A 13,920-nucleotide genomic window follows, 5' to 3' on the forward strand; every position below is an offset into this window, starting at 1 on the left:
TTCTGGCCAGAGGTGAAGAGGGAGGTGGAGGAGGAGACACATCGTCTAGCATTTACCCGGCCTTTTCTGATCGCGACACATCACCCTGATAGTCTCTCTCCTTGGCTCTTGTTGCTCTCTTCGTCGATATATATACCGAGATCACACACCCACCTCCTCCGTTCCTTTCTTATCCCGAGTGACGTTTCTCCTTTCCATTGATTTTTTACCCCCCCTTCTCTTACTCCCGAGTCAAGAGTTGTATGGTTGTTCTATTCTCCAGAACGCTCTCCCACATCAAATTACCCCGCCCCCGCATTCTCATCCAGAAGTTGTCGCAACATCAACATCGCCAACCCCTCCTCAGTAGACATTACATCCACTCAGCAACAGTCAAGATGGCTTCCCAGACTTTCAAGTTGAACTCGGGATACGAGATCCCCGCTGTGGCTCTTGGTATGCAAACCCCATCACTCAAAAGACCCATTCTTCTAGACGGAAACACCATGAGAAGAACCCACAACTAACGTCATCGTCCAACACAAAAGGTACCTGGCAATCCGCCCCCGGTGAGGTCACAAAGGCCGTCTCCTACTCCCTCTCAGTCGGCTACAAGGCCATTGACGGCGCCTACTGCTACGCCAACGAAGATGAGGTCGGTGCCGGCCTCAAGGAGGCTTTCGCCAACGGCGTCAAGCGCGAGGACATCTTTGTCGTCACCAAGCTGTGGGCCACCTACACCATTGGCGACGACAAGGTCAAGGAGGGCCTGGAGAAGAGCTTGAAGAGCCTGGGTCTCGACTACGTCGACCTCTTCCTCGTCGTAGGTTTCCCTCACTCACATTCCTGACTAACATATCAAGAAGAGAGAAGAGACTGACAACAAACAGCACTGGCCCGTCGCAATGAACCCCAACGGCAACCACGACAGGTTCCCCACCAAGCCCGACGGCTCCCGCGACATCATCCACAGCCACTCCCACGTCGACACCTGGAAGTCGGTCGAGAAGCTCCTCGACACGGGCAAGGTCCGCTCCATCGGCGTCTGCAACTACAGCGTCAAATACCTCGAACAGCTCCTCCCGCAGGCCAAGGTCGTGCCCGCCGTCAACCAGATCGAGAACCACCCGAGCCTGCCCCAGCAGGAGATCGTCGACTACTGCAAGGAGAAGGGCATTCACATCATGGCCTACAGCCCGCTCGGCTCCACGGGTGGCCCCCTGCTGACCGCGGCGCCCGTCGTCAAGATTGCCGAGAAGCGCGGCGTCAGCGCCGGTACCGTCCTGTTGAGCTACCACGTCGCGCGCGGCAGCACCGTGATTGCAAAGTCGGTGACGGAGAGCCGGATCAAGTCCAACTTGGAGATTGTTAAGCTCGATGATGAGGATCTGAAGGAGCTGCGGGCGTACTCTGACGATTTGACGGCCAAGAAGGAGCTGAAGCGCTACGTGTACCCGCCATTTGGCATCGACTTTGGATTCCCGGATAAGTCGTAGATTCTTTTGTCCTTTTTACCAGATAAATAGAGCGAAGAAATAGAAATAATTTAAAGCGTATTCTCGTCTACAGAAACTGCTCCACTGATTGTGGTGAAAAAAAAAACTGTCTGAATGACGGGCGTTCTGTGAGGCACATGTTTGCGTTGGATGTGTTCGTACTTGTCATTGCCCCGGGTTGTTCTCTATGTCCCAACTGCCTCGGTGAAATAACACCAAACTTCACATTGCACACAACGATCAATCACTCAAACACGGCTCTCCCAAAATGTAACTGAAAATCATCACTTTTTATTTATTCATTTATTTACAGTCGCTATCATTTCTCTAATTCGACGTATCCACCAAAACCTTGAGCACCAGATTCCCACTCTCGTCCTTAACTTTGGCCGCCATGTCAAACGCGTCCTTGATGGTGCTCAACCCCTTGTACCGGTGCGTAAACAGCTTCTCGAGCGCGGGCAGGCCCTTTGGTTTCGTGGCGATGAGGTCGATGGCCTTGGGGTACGTGTTGGCGTACCGGAACACGCCGACGAAATCAACCTCGCGCAGCGCCGCCGCCGAGATGGGCAGCGTCTGGATCGGGGTGCCCATGCCGATGATGAGGATCTTGCCGCCTGGGCGTGTGGACTGGAAGAACCACTTGTCAGTATGTATACCTCGGCCTCCGAGAGTGGGTATCTCGCGAACAAGAAAGAACTCACAAAGATGGCAGTCTGCATGCACGTCTCGACGCCGGTACACTCATACGTCGCATTCACCTCGCCCACCGCCGCCCCTCCGATCTCGGCCTTCTTGACCAGCTCCGCGACGCTCTGCGCGTACGCAAGCTTGTCCTCGATGGTCTGCGGGCGCTGCGCGGGGACGACGACGCCGGCGTCGGCGAAGCCGTTGTCGAGCGCGAACTGCACGCGGTCCGCCTGGATGTCGGCGATGACGACGCGCTGCTGGTCGGCTTTGCTCACGGCGGCGCAGAGCAAACCCACGGCGCCGGCGCCGAAGACGAGGACGGTCGAGTTGCTGGGGAGGTTGCCGCGGTCGCGGGCGTGCATTGCCACGGAGAGGGGCTCGGCGAGGGCGCCGAATTCGAGGGAGACTTCTGAGGGGAGCCTGTTTTTTTTAGGTCAGAGGTTAGCATACCTTTACACCTCACGAGAAAGCTCCAAGTAGTTTGCGCCGGCACTTACTTGTGACACCACTTTGCCGGGTGGTTCACCAGCTCCTGAAGGGTGCCCTGGGCATGCGGGAACGCCTTCGCGGAGCTGCGGAACTTCATGCCCTTGCAAATGTTGTAGCGGCCCGCGGCGCAGAGCTCGCAGGCCTCGCAGGGCTGGCCGACCTCGAGGGCGACGTGGTCGCCGACGGCGAGGTTAGAGACGTCCGAGGCGACGGCGGTGACGACGCCGCTGGACTCGTGACCGAGGGTTAAGGGTTCCCGCACGAGGATGTCGCCGTTGCGGAAGTGGTTGTAGTAGTGCAGGTCGGAGCCGCAGAGGCCGGTGGCCTTTACGGCGACTTGGACTTCGCCTGGCGCGAGGGCGGGGAGTTGTCTTTGTTCCTGTCGCTCCGAGTTAGATCTTGCGTTTGACGGTGCGTCTGCCTGGGATTCTCGGAGCTTCCTGAGGAGTGGTTGTTGGACTTACGATCTTGAGGTCCCTCGCGCCGTGAAGGACGGAGGTCTGGACTTGGACACTTGACATGGTGGGCTATGTACTCTTACTGCTGGGTGAGATGTAGAAGTGATTTGGAGAGGGAAGAAGAAAGCTACGACGATGTTGTTAAGAGCAAGGGGTATGTAAGTGCGAAAGTGGTTCCAAGAAATTGGAAGCTGTTGAGAAAGTGGGCAGGACGGCCAGTTATGAGCATGCTTTTACTTTTTGGTCAAGAGCAGAGCAGCGCAGAGCAGGTCAAGGCAAGGCAAGGTACGTATGGTTAAACACAAGTCCGATATCGACGGATCGGAAAACGCGACTTAAGTCAAGCTACTAGGGGTGGACGCGAATCGGCGGAGGCGTGTGATGCAAAACGGAAATGCGGGTTACGAGAGAGACTTGGTCGGTGGGGGGAAGCACCGAGCTACTCCTACCAAGCAAGCCGACGACCTGGGAAGCTGCTAGTTTTGATCTATAGCCGAGTGAGGAATTCTCGACTCGGCTCGAGTACAAGTACGCCGAAACATCCATCTCTAGATTCAAGTGTCAAGTTACCTAGCCAGCCTCCAAAGCTACTGGAACCTTGGAGACTCAGGGGCGAGCTTTTAAGATGCTCGCCGTTGCAGGCCAGTCACCAAGTGTATCGAGTACCAGGTACGAGATGATGACACTTGCGACAGCTGGACAGTGCTGAAAAGAGGGGGAAGACTAACACGGAATGGATATTCTTGCTTTGAGAAAGCATTGCTGGACACACGGTTCGTGTGGAGTTGTGGAGATTTAGAGCGAAAAGGCAACCGGTCAACATGACTAGGTAACTTACGAAAGTACGAATACATGGTCAAGTTTGAGCTTTTTCCCGGAAAGAATGCCGCGTCCGCCTTCGAAGACGAGGCGCATCGTGGATTGGCTCAATGGGGGATGTTGCGGGATGAAATCTTGATGGACCATGGAACGAGTGGAGGGGGCGCGGGTGGAAAGAGGGGGAGGGGCAATCCCAATTGCCAATTGTCAAGTCAGCCTCTCAGTTTCTTCCTATGATACCCGCGGGTTATGGACCCTTACTCAACTCATACTACGTACAAGTGGTGGTGAAAGTGACCCCCATCCAATATGGGCAATACACGCCGAAAAGTCAGAGGGGATCCCGTCGCGGGGTTGGAGAAAACGGCCGCGGAGGCCAAACACGGCAATTCTGTCCTAAGGCGGACGCTACGTATCTTTCTCCTACTTTCCATATTGCAGAGTAGGTACCTACGACTTTTATACCCCGGAAAAAGCTAAGAAAAGGGACAGATGCGACTGGGCAATCCCGTCGAAGAGGGATGGCAAGACAGCCCGAGGGCAATCGAGAATTGACAATTACAGCATCGGTGATTCGCAGAAGACTCGGGTTCTTTCCTATCCTCATGCTTTCAGTTTGAGCCAGAGACTTTTTTCCTCTCTTTCGTGTTCTTCTCCTCTTCCCCACCCATCGTGGCTTTTTTTCGTTCTTCTCCGACGTGCGGGGAGAAGGCCAGCGACTAATCCCACTTTACCGTCACCTAGCGTTTCTTACGTGGGGGTACCGGCCCGAGTCTACTGCTGTCAGGTATTCATTACCTTCGCTTTCGCCCTCAAGTCATTCTCGACGCCTCAATGCCAATTACTCCTGGTCTCTCATGTTGCAAAAGATGTAATATGCTGTAGTTGGATTCTTCGAGTCTTCCACGGCATTGCGATGAGTGCCAAAGGCTGGTTGGAAGAAAACATAAAGTCGGAATTTAATGGCCCAGGCACGAAAAAACGACGTCAGATGGCCGCGATTGGAGATGCCCCTGAACCCTGGCAATGGAGGGGTAAAAAAAGAAAAAAAGTATCGAGTACATCAGGTACCAAGGTACAATCGAGACGACGGGAAATGCCCCGCACCTCTCTCCAGCTTGAATCGTGAGACTCCCACGCCGCGCCTTGCCCCGCGTCAATGGCTTCTGTCCTACGGTGTCAGGAGTACATTTTTTTACTTTCCTCACTTTTTTGCATGTCCCGTGAGCAAGTGTTCCAAATCAGGTTCAAGAAGTCTCATGCTGTCCGAAGTCAATGGCCTGTAGAAAACGCTGCAGGCGGGCTTCGTACCGGGGATCATTCGGTAACAGAAGGTTAGCTTAGCTTGCCCATCTCCCAAAAGCTTGTCCGTTTCGCCGGGGAAAGGAGTACCTTTACAAGCTTGATGATCTTTTATCCGTTCCTCCATGAAGTACTGAATTGCGACTTGACATTTCTGCTCCGACCTCGCCCAATCAAAGTCCACTCACTTCAAACAGCTCCCCATTCATATAGCTCCCTCCACGCGCATCTTCCCAAGCTTTCCACCTTCCCGTAGCTTCTCCTTACTCTCGTGATACCCTTCCACCGCAAGACACAACCTCACACACCCACACAGTCTCTATCTATCTGTCTATCTCCTCTTATCTCTCATTGTTACACACACAACTGCCCCCAAAATGGCCTCCTCCTTCTTCTCCCTCGAAGGCCAAACAGCCCTCGTAACAGGCGGCACCCGCGGCATCGGCGCCGCCGTAGCCGTAGGCCTCGCCGAGGCCGGCGCAGACATCCTCCTCGTCCAGCGCGACGAGTCCTCCCAGTCCACAAAGCAGGCCATCGAGAAGCTCGGCCGCAAGGCCACAATCTACACGGCCGACCTCAGCTCGCAGGAGAGCGTCGCCGCGCTGGTGCCCAAGGTCCTCAAGGACGGCCACGAGATTCGCATTCTCGTCAACTGCGCGGGTATCCAAAAGAGGCATCCGTGTGAAAAGTTCCCCGATGAGGACTTCAACGCCGTGAGTTTTTGCTACTACTTACTACATAGAGACGCGTACCGAGCATAGTGAAGAATGTTGAACTGACACACTCCAAAACAGGTCATGCAAGTCAACCTCAACTCCGTCTTCACAATCACCCGTGACGTAGGAGCCCACATGCTCAACCTCGCCCCGCACCCGACAACCGGCCGCAAAGGCTCCGTCATCAACTACGCCTCCCTCCTCACCTTCCAAGGCGGCTTCACCGTGCCCGCCTACGCCGCCTCCAAGGGCGCCGTCGGCCAGCTGACAAAGTCCTTCGCCAACGAGTGGACGGCCAAGGGCATCACCGTCAACGCCATCGCGCCGGGGTACATTGAGACGGAGATGAACACGGCGCTGTTGAACGATAAGGAGCGCCTCGCTAGCATCAGCGCGAGAATCCCCGCGGGACGTTGGGGTACGCCTGAGGATTTCAAGGGCACGTCGGTGTACCTTGCGAGTCGGGCGAGTGGGTATGTGAGTGGGCATGTTTTGGTTGTTGATGGTGGCTGGATGGGTCGGTAAAGAGAGGGTTTTGGGAGACGAAAGGATTCGGGAGAGAAGTGCTTCACCGGCAGAAACTTAGACGAAAATAATGAGAAAGAACGACTATTCAAAGTTACGTTGCAGGGACATCGTCACGAAACAAGTACACCGAATCTCATGAGCCATACTACATTACTACAGCTAACATGGATACTGCATTACAACAACGAAGCCTAGATCTTGCTAGACATGACGCTCTCCATCCATGGGTACACCGACCCGTTAGCCATGGGGTATCCCATATGCAATGCCCCCGAGAAGAACCTGGCCTCCTTGGGCGTGCCGTACTCGAACAGCATCATAGAGTCCTCTATAGGCATCAATCCGTCCAGAGTACCCTACATCGGCGTGTCAGTCACTTCGCCCATGCGAGAAAAAACAGAGCCGTTGGACTTACGTTAATCAACAGCAGCCGCGTCGAGGGCTTCTCAATGATACCAGTCTCCAACAGCGAAAACTTCTTCTGCACGCCCGCCTTGTATTCCTCCACGGACTTGTAACCATGCTTCATGGCCATGGCGGGCGTTAAACTACAAGCTGCATTAGCGATATGATCTCCAAGCAGCCCTGGACAGACTTCACTCACAGGAATGGATACTCGTGACCATCGGCCTTCTCCAGCCACTCGGGGTCAAAGAAGTAATGGCACCCAGCGCCCTGCGCAATCGACCCGATCAAGCGCTCGCGGTGGGTATGCGCGATGCGAATGGCATAGTACCCTCCCGAACTGAGACCCCAGACCATGACCCGGCTCGTGTCGAACCGGCCGTCCGCCGCAATCCAGTCGAGCACGCTGCTCCACAGCCGGTCGGGGCTCTCAGGATCGGCTGAATCGGCGGGGCAGTCGGCCGTGCCGGGGATCTCGACAATGACGCTTCCCCACCCGCGGGCGAGAAACTCGTCGGAGCGGACGGTGTTGTCGGGGCGGTACCCGTCAAGACCCGTCATCAGGATCACGACGGGGCTGGGCTTGCTCTGCGACGCGCCCGGGGGCACTCTCACGTATGCTGGAATGGACTTCCAGTCCCCGCCCTTGGCGTGGGCGTGCGGGATGTCGATCTCGTCAATGGGGCAATCCCAGGATTGCGCCGCCTTCATGTATGCGCGCTTTTGAGCCTCCCACGCCTTCCACTTGACCTGGCAACTAATCTCGGGGTAGGCCGTGATGTAGGGGAACCGGGCGATTCGGTAGACCGTGCAGGCTCTGAGGTATAGGTCGCTTGCTTCCTTCTTGTTACCGGCCATGATCGCCTCGTCCCCCTTGGAGGTCAGCGACTCGGCGATGGGGAAGAAAGCCTCCGTGTAAGCGGTGGAGTTTCCGTCATTGATGTTGTTCTTGCGTATTGTCAGTCGCTTCTCTCTCCACTGCCTCTCTTCAAAAGCAGCTAACCTTGATTAAGTGTTCGAAAATGGGCTCAAAGTCCTCATACTGCCCATCGTGGAAGGGATACACACTCTTGGTGCACTATATTGTGCCAGTCAGCATGCTACTCCGTCAAAGATTCATGTTTTCTCGCGTACCGGAAACTTCCACTTGGTCTCCCAGAGGGCCTTGATACCCTGGTGATGAGGCATGGTCCTCTCAAAGGCTTCAGTGCCCATCACCCACTGCCGCTTGCCATCCTCCTGCTCCGGAAGCTTGTGCGGCGACATGATGTAAGGTTTTTAGGAGACGACCCGAACGGATCTCTGCTTCGTGAACAATGGCAGTCGGCCCTTGGCAATGTGTACTGGCTTTACTTTGCTACTGCTTCGGCGGCGAACAACTTCTCGGCTGGACGTTCTGCTCAAGACTCTGCTTGCGGTATCAGTATATTTTCATCATCCGGCAGGCTAATTCAATGCAACAAAAACAATATTTGCATTCACACACCCTTGAAGCGCAATGTGGTTTTAAAGGAGAATAGCAATGCAGTGGTGACTTACTCTGACTGAAGTGAAGCGATTCGCACGCGAACAATGGCAGAATGCAGGTCCTCGATCATTGTGGGAGACAGAGTGCAACGGTGCAGAAGCTAATTTATATATGATATGAAAGTACCCTGGATCTGCAGACGCCAAATGGATCCAATGACGACGCGCGCTCGGAGTTCTAAGGGTTGGACTTGCAGACTTATGATATAGTTCCGTGGTGCTTTTGCGTCGGACTTTGGTAGTGGTAGTTGGGGATATCCGTTGTCCGATCGTGAGACGCTTGCGACTGCACGCCAGAGGGGGGGAAAAAAGGGGACATGGTGGCCGGCCGTCTTATACGACGGCGCCATGGTCAGCTCCCGTCAGCCATTTGCGACGAAAGAAGCGCTTTGGCCACGCATGTGAAGGATCTGTGAGGCGTACGAGGCACCTAAAGTGATGGCCCTGACTCTGATGTTTTGCCCGAGCTGCCTCACATTGCGGTGCGCCTGATTGTTTGGAAGGGGGAAGCTCCGATGAAGTGCGGAAGAAGCCAGGGCGGGCCTCCGTGTATGCGGTCTTGCCGCAACGATGACGGAGATGGCCGGAGGTCGTACGGCTTGGCCACAACCTGGATCCGGTCTCACTCACTTTACTCGATTGCCATAATCCTTTGTCACCTCCCCGCGCCACTGCAGACTAAACAAAGCATTCATCGCAGGAGCAACGAGAGAAGGACACCTAACCTGTCACACACTGCTTAAATTGGAGAATGCGAGTGACCAGACGCCAGAGAAACCAAACCGATTTCAGTCAAAGCATGTGAAACGCGGGGGCCAGCTTCTCGACGATCCGCGATTCAATGGCTGACGATCCGACCGGCCTGCCACGGGCAAGACAGCTATACCCTTTCCATGCCGTAAGCTTCTGGCGCCGCAGACAGGCTCCCCCATGGTGGCGCTTTGAGAAGGGCCAAAGTATGTCACGGGTGCCAGCCACTCGGGTGCGCACGCAAGTGAGCAGTGATCTGAAGGTGGTCATTGTAGACACAGTGGTGCAGTGCGACCCTCACTGCGGCCGGACAAGAACTCGTTGGCCTGGCGACAGAACAACAAGGAGATGGACACAAGCCACCAGCAGCAACTGCGGCGTGTGTGAGCAGTGAGTTAAGAGCTGTCTAGATTCGAGTCAAGTATGGGGACTGGCAGATGTGCCCGGACACGTCAAGTTTCGAGGTTGGTCAAACAATACTAGACGGACCTGAAATGGGTCGCAGGGACTTAAGGAAGAAGGATGCAGGTGGTTGATGGGTTTCTATTCTTCATTACGTCGTTCTTCTTGTCTCTTCGGAAGCGAGCTTGGCGCTCGTCTGATCTAGCATCTGGTGTCTCTAGCATCTAGAGCTTCTGTCCTAGTACTCAACATCAGCAGCTCACTGATGCAATTCGAGCCTGTAGTACAAAAACGAACGGAGCCGACCCCGGGCCCGGACCGATCAGGCGGTCTGATATGGGACGGGACGACAGCCAAAAGGCGAGTGGTGAGGCGGAGAAAACACAAGGCTACTGGGCCTTACTCTTGTCTCCCTCGTAGTAGTGGGCCATCTCGAGCCCGGCTCTCCTGAAGCCGCACTTGACGTAGAAGCCCTCGTTGGCCTCGCTACAGTCAAGGATGCTCTTGTAGCAACCGACCTTGGCTGCGATGAAATCTAGAGCCTGGATGATGCGCAAGCCGAGCTTCTTGCCCTGCTGATCCTTTGCAACGGCAATGTCTTCGATGTGGCCGACGAGACCAAGGTTATGGATGCTGTACGGAGGAAGAGCAAAGGTCAGTAGGATTCTTTTGTGGCATGCACAATTACGAGCGGCTCAAACTGACAACTTGCGCTCGACGATCAAGGCGCCGGTTCCGACAACGGTCTTGGTATTTGTGTCCTCAATGACGAGAATGTAGTATCCGTCACTCTTGGATAGCCATTGGTAGCGTTCCGCGAATTGGGCCTCGCCAATCTCACCAACGGTGGTCAAGACACGCAGGCAGTCGAGGAAACCTGTGTTGTAATCGGATTGACGAAGAGCACGCACGATGTAGCCCTCGGGAAGAGCAGCGGCGACGGTGGGGGAGACGAGGTCGTCGGTGAAGAGTCCGGCTTCAGCCATTGCGACTGCGATTACGATACGATTGCAACTACGGTATAGGAGCTGTTCGGCCGGGATAGATCTCTCGGAGCTTCTTGGCCGACGAAAGCTCGACAAAGATTGGATCGACTGGCTGGGGACGGGTCGGATTGAGCTGTCGCTAAGGTACGCTACGATGGAACGGCAGACAGAGGCGCTTTAGTCGATTGGCTGGCGAAGCTTTCGTTGGGGGAAGAGCTGCAGAGGATGCGATGCGGTGAGGAGGCAAAATGGAGAGCGAAGCGGTGAAGATATCGGAGGGAGGGTGCGATGGAGAAAAGAGAGACAGCGTCAGTGGCAGAGAGCGAGAGAAAGTGAGGAAGCACTGCCGTAGATAGGTTATTGATGTAGGCGCGATGTTTGCAGAGTTGCCCTTCCTTATCCGTCGGTCGGAGTGGGCAACTTGCGGCAAGTAAACACCCTACTGCGCAAGGTACGAATACCTGCGTCTACCAGGACAGGGTTTCAGGGCCCAGGGTGCCAGGGCAGCGAGGTAGCAGCAGCAAGCAAGGCATCGCAGATCTGCATCCACGTCGTTCACATTGTACCCATCAGGGGTTCACTCATACCTACGTGCGGATCACATCTCACTATTGTACACTCCGTAAGGTAGGCGGATATTACATTGTGCTCACTCTCAGCCCCTTCTAGTCATCAACACGGCCTCCCATCCATCCGTCCTCGTCAAGACTGCTTGAAGAACCGTAGATAGTGTCTGAAGTTTGGGAGCAGATCTAATTATTTTCAATGTAGGGTGTCCAGTCCAGGTCCCAGGAACGAGTCGAGGCGTGGACCTTGAGCTGTTGCTCCGCCTCAGCATTCCGTCAAAATGTGCCATCTCATTGGTTGCGGGAAAGGAGCTGGCCCCTAATTAAGGTAAGCTGACGTGCGGTTCCCAGGCCCGTATCCGCCTGCACGGGACGATCTCGAGGCTTTTCTGCGTGTAGCTATTCATAGTATACGGGAAGCCACTTTGAGAGAGTCCAACCCGAGAATTTGAAGAGTCGGAGAACTTGAGAAGTCCTTAGACATCGGCAGGCTTCCTTGGCTCTTAAAGGCAAGTCAACCATCGACCATCTCGAGAGACTCGACGCCATCATAATCCCACTCATCCGGATGCCTGCATCACATCACATCACATCTTCCCACCTTTGGGCCTGTCGATCGCCGAGGCAGCAAGGTACCCGGCGCATGTCCGTCCCAACCATCGGGGCCAGCCGCCGGCCGAGGCACGGGTTGGAAGCTGCAGTCTGCGGCTCTACATATTCCATGGACAGCATGATATCGCCCATGATGTACGGATAGATAAGGTAGCAAGGCTATGTACTGCTTAGGCAGTCGTGGCAATGGTTCAAGAAGCCACTGAGAAGTCGTAAACTCAATCGTGCCGCACAGATGTAAAAAATACTCAGGAGTCAAGCCACACCGAGATGCACATCTACAGTAGAATAAGGTAGGTAGCTATATCTGTAAGTGCGGGCAAAGGTGAAAAGGGGGAAAAGACCGTTCCTACTGACGATAATTGGAAGGATGCGCCTCAACCGCCTGAACCGCCTCCCACTACGACGGAGGCATCGCTGACCCTGTTTGCCTGTTACATAGCTAAAGTTATACAAGTCAAAGTACATGTACCCATCACCTCAGCATTCCTCCCGTCTGGAATGTCATGGTCTCAGCTGGTCTTCCCAAAGACAAGTGCATGTGCAAACACGGCAATGTCCCTCCAAGTCCCCTTGGTACCCTACCACCTTGCCTAACAGTAGGTAGACACTCCAGTTGCCGAGTCCTTTAGACCACTCACGTCAGGTCAGACTTGGATGACGGGCAACCTCGCAGCTACAAGCTTATCGGTTGGATGCCAAGCGAGAATGAGACGCTACAAGTGAGACGTGCACCTGCTGATAACGAACCTCACATTGTGGTGGCAGCCATCAGCTACCCCGTGCTACCTCCCTCACCTTGGACTGATACAAAAGTAAAGAAGTCTCGAGTATTCAATAAAGCACCAACTACTTACCTCACTACAAGGCGGACTCATTTTGCCTTGGATTGTGATCCCTTCTGGGCATATCGTAGAGTTGTGGAGGAGGATAGACACCTTACTTTATGGTAAGGAACGTCTTCGGATTTACCTGCTTGCTGAGAAACACTTTGATGCGTACTTTTACAGTAACTTACCTCTCTCGCCGTCTGATTTCTTCCGAATGTAGATACGCAGCTAGTGTTGACCCAACCATCACAAGCCTCATGTACACATCCAAACAGTCTGAAGCGTCCATCGCCATACTAAGCCGGTAAGCATGACCGATTCAAATCACCATCCACGCTACCATCTTAGCTATGCGATGTGTATCTAGCCCCCAACACTAGTCTCGACTTTCATCGGCTCGGGCAAATCCCCCATCTTCATCCCCATCATCTCATCTCATCCCGTCTCATCCCATCCCACCCCAGACGCTACCAGTTAGCGCCATACCAGTCGGCCAGACAAGATGGCATGTTATTTCTCCATACAGACAGGCACTTTGCCTCCTCTACCTAGGTAGGTGGTGTATTACCCCGAGACTTGAGAGAGAGAGAGAGAGAGGCGCTCACACTCACAGACCACAGTACCCCGGGACGGAGAAACGCGCCCACCCACAGAAGTCAGGGCCTTGCCATGCCATCCCGTCCCATCCTTCCTCACGCCGTCGCCATCGCCGTCGCGCGCATGAACATCCCCCACAAATTAACACCAGAATCACATGCTACCCATGCTGCCAATGGCTGCCACACCTACGGATACTTGCTACCCATCCGTACGGATACAACCCGCAGCCTGCCGAGTACATGGTGTACCTTATGTAGGAAGTACTCTTGCAGATGCTCAACGTCCCACTTACTCCTATTGGAGCCCTGGCACAGCGGCTCAACACGTCAACCCGGTCACTCTTTGCCTGAGCTTACATTGGGCTAGAACACCCCAACTGATTCCATTCCACCGCGCACCCTCGACACCCTAAAAACCACCTTACGCGGTGCCACTCACCCACTTACTGTACACTACTCCATACCTAACCGTACCAAACAAAAGTGCTCCCAGAAACGCGGGTTCGCACCTCTCTCTACATACACAGTACTGTTGCCTTCTCATGGCCTCGTTCCAGGCTGTCGTCATCAGGAAAACACAGGAAACCACGGCATCGCCACGCCCGTTACACTCGGGACGGGACTTTCGGTACAGATGTCGACAGGCCAGGCCGAGGTAGTACATTGATGCTTGTCTTCTGTCAAGTCTACTCTATTCCGGTCGTTCCACAGCCTACGCAGTATACGCCTCTCGTACTTCTGAACGCTACTACTCTGATCCTCCTAC

General features: G+C 54.5%; 7 protein-coding genes across 7 annotated transcripts; 3 read left to right on the top strand and 4 right to left on the bottom strand.

The window, feature by feature from the left end:
• Positions 1-242: 242 nt before the first annotated feature.
• On the top strand, positions 243-1,475 carry CABS01_12941 (aldo/keto reductase; the record flags this gene model as incomplete). The annotated part of the gene is made up of 3 exons (XM_060546291.1): positions 243-435; positions 528-802; positions 870-1,475. 3 exons carry the CDS (start codon positions 243-245, stop codon positions 1,473-1,475), a joined length of 1,074 nt encoding a protein of 357 aa, XP_060395437.1.
• A 327-nt stretch (positions 1,476-1,802) lies between these two features.
• CABS01_12942 (alcohol dehydrogenase GroES-like domain-containing protein) lies at positions 1,803-3,175 on the bottom strand (the record flags this gene model as incomplete). The annotated part of the gene is made up of 4 exons (XM_060546292.1): positions 1,803-2,105; positions 2,180-2,585; positions 2,663-3,033; positions 3,119-3,175. 4 exons carry the CDS (start codon positions 3,173-3,175, stop codon positions 1,803-1,805), a joined length of 1,137 nt encoding a protein of 378 aa, XP_060395438.1.
• A 2,435-nt stretch (positions 3,176-5,610) lies between these two features.
• On the top strand, positions 5,611-6,474 carry CABS01_12943 (2-deoxy-D-gluconate 3-dehydrogenase; the record flags this gene model as incomplete). The annotated part of the gene is made up of 2 exons (XM_060546293.1): positions 5,611-5,946; positions 6,028-6,474. 2 exons carry the CDS (start codon positions 5,611-5,613, stop codon positions 6,472-6,474), a joined length of 783 nt encoding a protein of 260 aa, XP_060395439.1.
• A 194-nt stretch (positions 6,475-6,668) lies between these two features.
• CABS01_12944 (uncharacterized protein) lies at positions 6,669-8,148 on the bottom strand (the record flags this gene model as incomplete). Its single annotated transcript, XM_060546294.1, has 5 exons — positions 6,669-6,833; positions 6,893-7,025; positions 7,082-7,830; positions 7,886-7,960; positions 8,017-8,148. The coding sequence occupies 5 exons, from the start codon at positions 8,146-8,148 to the stop codon at positions 6,669-6,671; spliced, it is 1,254 nt and encodes a 417-aa protein (XP_060395440.1).
• Positions 8,149-8,160: 12 nt separating this feature from the next.
• On the bottom strand, positions 8,161-8,480 carry CABS01_12945 (uncharacterized protein; the record flags this gene model as incomplete). Its single annotated transcript, XM_060546295.1, has 2 exons — positions 8,161-8,290; positions 8,422-8,480. The coding sequence occupies 2 exons, from the start codon at positions 8,478-8,480 to the stop codon at positions 8,161-8,163; spliced, it is 189 nt and encodes a 62-aa protein (XP_060395441.1).
• A 1,470-nt stretch (positions 8,481-9,950) lies between these two features.
• CABS01_12946 (acetyltransferase) lies at positions 9,951-10,547 on the bottom strand (the record flags this gene model as incomplete). The annotated part of the gene is made up of 2 exons (XM_060546296.1): positions 9,951-10,194; positions 10,267-10,547. The coding sequence occupies 2 exons, from the start codon at positions 10,545-10,547 to the stop codon at positions 9,951-9,953; spliced, it is 525 nt and encodes a 174-aa protein (XP_060395442.1).
• A 2,677-nt stretch (positions 10,548-13,224) lies between these two features.
• On the top strand, positions 13,225-13,521 carry CABS01_12947 (uncharacterized protein; the record flags this gene model as incomplete). The annotated part of the gene is made up of 1 exon (XM_060546297.1): positions 13,225-13,521. The coding sequence occupies one exon, from the start codon at positions 13,225-13,227 to the stop codon at positions 13,519-13,521; it is 297 nt and encodes a 98-aa protein (XP_060395443.1).
• Positions 13,522-13,920: the final 399 nt, after the last annotated feature.

This window comes from Colletotrichum abscissum (genome assembly GCF_030869225.1).
Source record: "Colletotrichum abscissum strain IMI 504890 chromosome Unknown Scaffold_41.1, whole genome shotgun sequence".
NCBI classification, from domain to species: Eukaryota; Fungi; Ascomycota; class Sordariomycetes; order Glomerellales; family Glomerellaceae; genus Colletotrichum; species Colletotrichum abscissum.